The 2856-nt window shown below is 36.5% G+C and overlaps 1 protein-coding gene across 1 annotated transcript; it reads left to right on the forward strand.

The window, feature by feature from the left end:
- Positions 1–584: 584 nt before the first annotated feature.
- Positions 585–2038, forward strand: LOC145663653 (uncharacterized protein F54H12.2-like). Its single transcript, XM_081729756.1, has 2 exons — positions 585–1393; positions 1959–2038. The coding sequence occupies exon 1, from the start codon at positions 591–593 to the stop codon at positions 1383–1385; it is 795 nt and encodes a 264-aa protein (XP_081585882.1). The 5' UTR covers positions 585–590; the 3' UTR covers positions 1386–1393; positions 1959–2038.
- The last annotated feature ends 818 nt before the right edge of the window (positions 2039–2856 follow it).

A 2856-nucleotide genomic window follows, 5' to 3' on the forward strand; every position in this document is an offset into this window, starting at 1 on the left:
GAGACGTAAATTATCACATAAGAAGAAGAAGAGATCATTGGCATCGTCACCAGATATTTTTGATTAATTCAACGATGGCTTTCTTACATCATCAATCCTGTGAATGTGTAAAAAGTGAATTGGACATTTTTTCAACGTTGCCCACGCAAACCAGTGTTCTGGACAATCGTATTATAGGCTACAAACCAATTAGTTCAATAGCTGAAAATTCACCAATAGAATTTGTAGTGAGTGGTAGCAGTGATGAATATATTGATTTACCACAAACCTTATTATACATCCAAGCACAAATTGTGAAACCAGATGGTTCCTCCTTCATCAATACGGATAAAGCAATTGCACCTGTCAATGATTTTCTAAATGCTATGTTTAGTGAAGTACAAATCTACTTGAACAATAAACTGATTTCATTTCCGTCACATAATCATCCATATCGTTCGTACATGGAAAAACTACTCAATTATAGTGATGGAGCTAAAAATACACATTTACAAACAGCAATGTGGTTTCAAGATACGGCTGGTCATATGAACGCAACCACAAGTGAGAACAAAGGATTTCAACAACGCTATGAACTGACAAAACAAAGTATGAAATTCGATATGATTGGACATCTTCATTGTGACATTTTTAATCAAGATAAATTTTTAATTCATGGAGTGGAATTACGTGTGAAACTTATTCCTGCAAAGCCAAACTTTTGTCTCATGGCCGGTGAAAGTGGTGTCAATGCAAAAATCAACATTCTAGATGCATCGTTGCAGGTGAAAAAAGTCAGCATCAGCCCTAGTGTCAAATTGGCACACAATAAAATTTTACAATCTACACCGGCAAAGTATCCCCTGACAAGGGTTCAAATGAAATCATTTACCATCCCGAAGGATATACAATCCAAAACTATTGATAACCTGTTTATGGGAACATTGCCAAATCGTATTATTGTAGGATTTACATCGAATGAAGCATCCAGTGGAACTATTACCACCAATCCATTTGAATTTCAACATCTAAACATTAATTTCTTTACACTGTACGTGGATGGAAAAGCTGTACCATCAAAACCATTGCAACCCAACTTTGAAGAAAATCTCTACATTTCATCGTACCACACATTGTTCTCAGGCTCTGGCATACATTTTACCAATACTGGAAATACAATTTCAAGAGCCGACTACAAGAATGGATATACACTGTTTGTATTTGACCTAACTCCCGATTCTTCTGCTGGAGATTGTCACTATTGGAATTTACAACGACATGGAGCCATCCGATTGGAAGTTCATTTCCAAGAGAAATTAGCAGCACCTGCAAACTGTATTGTGTATGGAGAGTTTTCCTCACTCCTAGAGATAGACCATCAGCGCAACATTATCCTGGACTTTTAAATTACAAGGTACGTATACGTTATGTATCATTTCCATTCACGATGCTGAATACATTACAATTAGCTAGTGCTTTACACGGTAGTCCATTATTCAGAAATCATTTTACCGGGGTATTTGCAAGCGATGAGTTGCCCTCACAGATTTCTCTTCCTCTGGCAATGATTGTAAATACAGATCCATCCACAAAACTAGGAAGTCATTGGATTGCAATTTATATTGATCATCGCGGTGTTGGAGAATATTTTGACAGCTATGGCCTTCCTCCTTATGTACCACAACATGTTGCATTCTTAAAACTTCATTGTATATACTATAAATATAATAATAGCCAAATGCAAAGTCTTGGTTCATCCGTATGTGGCTATTATGCTTATTTTTATTTGTGCTGTAAAGCCCAAGGAAAATCTCTGCGTGAAATTCAATATTTGTTCACAACAGTACCCACGGTTAATGATCGTAGACTGTTGCAATATACCTTCCAGGTAATTTTATCATATTTATCATTGTAAGTGTATTTGTTTTATCATCATCTATTTCTATACTAATCATCTTTTTCCTCGTTCTTTTTTACAGAATTCACAATACGAAGCTTTGCAAACGGGTGCTATGCTGCAAAACATGGAAACAAATCATCGCAATCAAGAAGAGGAGGCAGTCTAATGAAGAAACCCAGCTCAATATACAAACATTGTCAATAAGAAAGAAAAAGAAGAAACCAGAAAAATGAATAAAATACAATTTATGCTTATTTATGTGTTTTTATTGTCCATTCCATATACAACGTTATCAGATTCTCCTAAAGAACTGTGCGATATAAGACGAGAACCCTGTGCAAAGTTTCCACCTAATTCCTAGAGAACATTGACCAGGGACCTCGTCGCGCATCAAAACCAAATCATTGATCACGTGACTGTACTACACCCGAAGGGTCCTACCAAATTGAAAGGGGATACCCATCCATACCTTATAACCTTAATTGAGTCAGTAACCGAACACGTGGTTGTACTAAACAAATTTGGTAATAGGACCACCGAAACATATTGAGGTCCTGTACTATGCTTCAATTGGACAATTTCAGTGGACCCCCATTGCCAAAATTTAAGAAGGGTGCCCATGTCTTATGATAAGAAATGAACCCCTGTAATCATAGAATCTCATCAAAGGGGATAAAATGGACCAAAAAATAAACACGTGGTACAACGTTTATATTTTGGCAATTTTTGTACCCCTAAAAGGGAACGATATGGGCCATCCAAATTTATCATGATACATATTGAGGTCCTGTACTATAATACCAAATATATAAAATGATCAATTTCCAAAATTTAAGGGGTGGGCCAAGGTACCCCTCCCGGGGTGCACCAATGTACCTATGTCTTATGATAGATAATGGACCCCTATACATGACCATATAACCATATAAGGTAATAGGACTTCATCCAAGGGTATAAAATGAGCCAAAATACCAAAC

This window comes from Thermobia domestica, chromosome 11 (genome assembly GCF_964235325.1).
Source record: "Thermobia domestica chromosome 11, izTheDome1.hap1.1, whole genome shotgun sequence".
NCBI lineage: Eukaryota > Metazoa > Arthropoda > Insecta > Zygentoma > Lepismatidae > Thermobia > Thermobia domestica.

Coding starts and splice junctions, on each gene's coding strand:
- LOC145663653 (XM_081729756.1), top strand. CDS start 591: ATGAAATTCGATATGATTGGACATCTTCATTGTGACATTTTTAATCAA.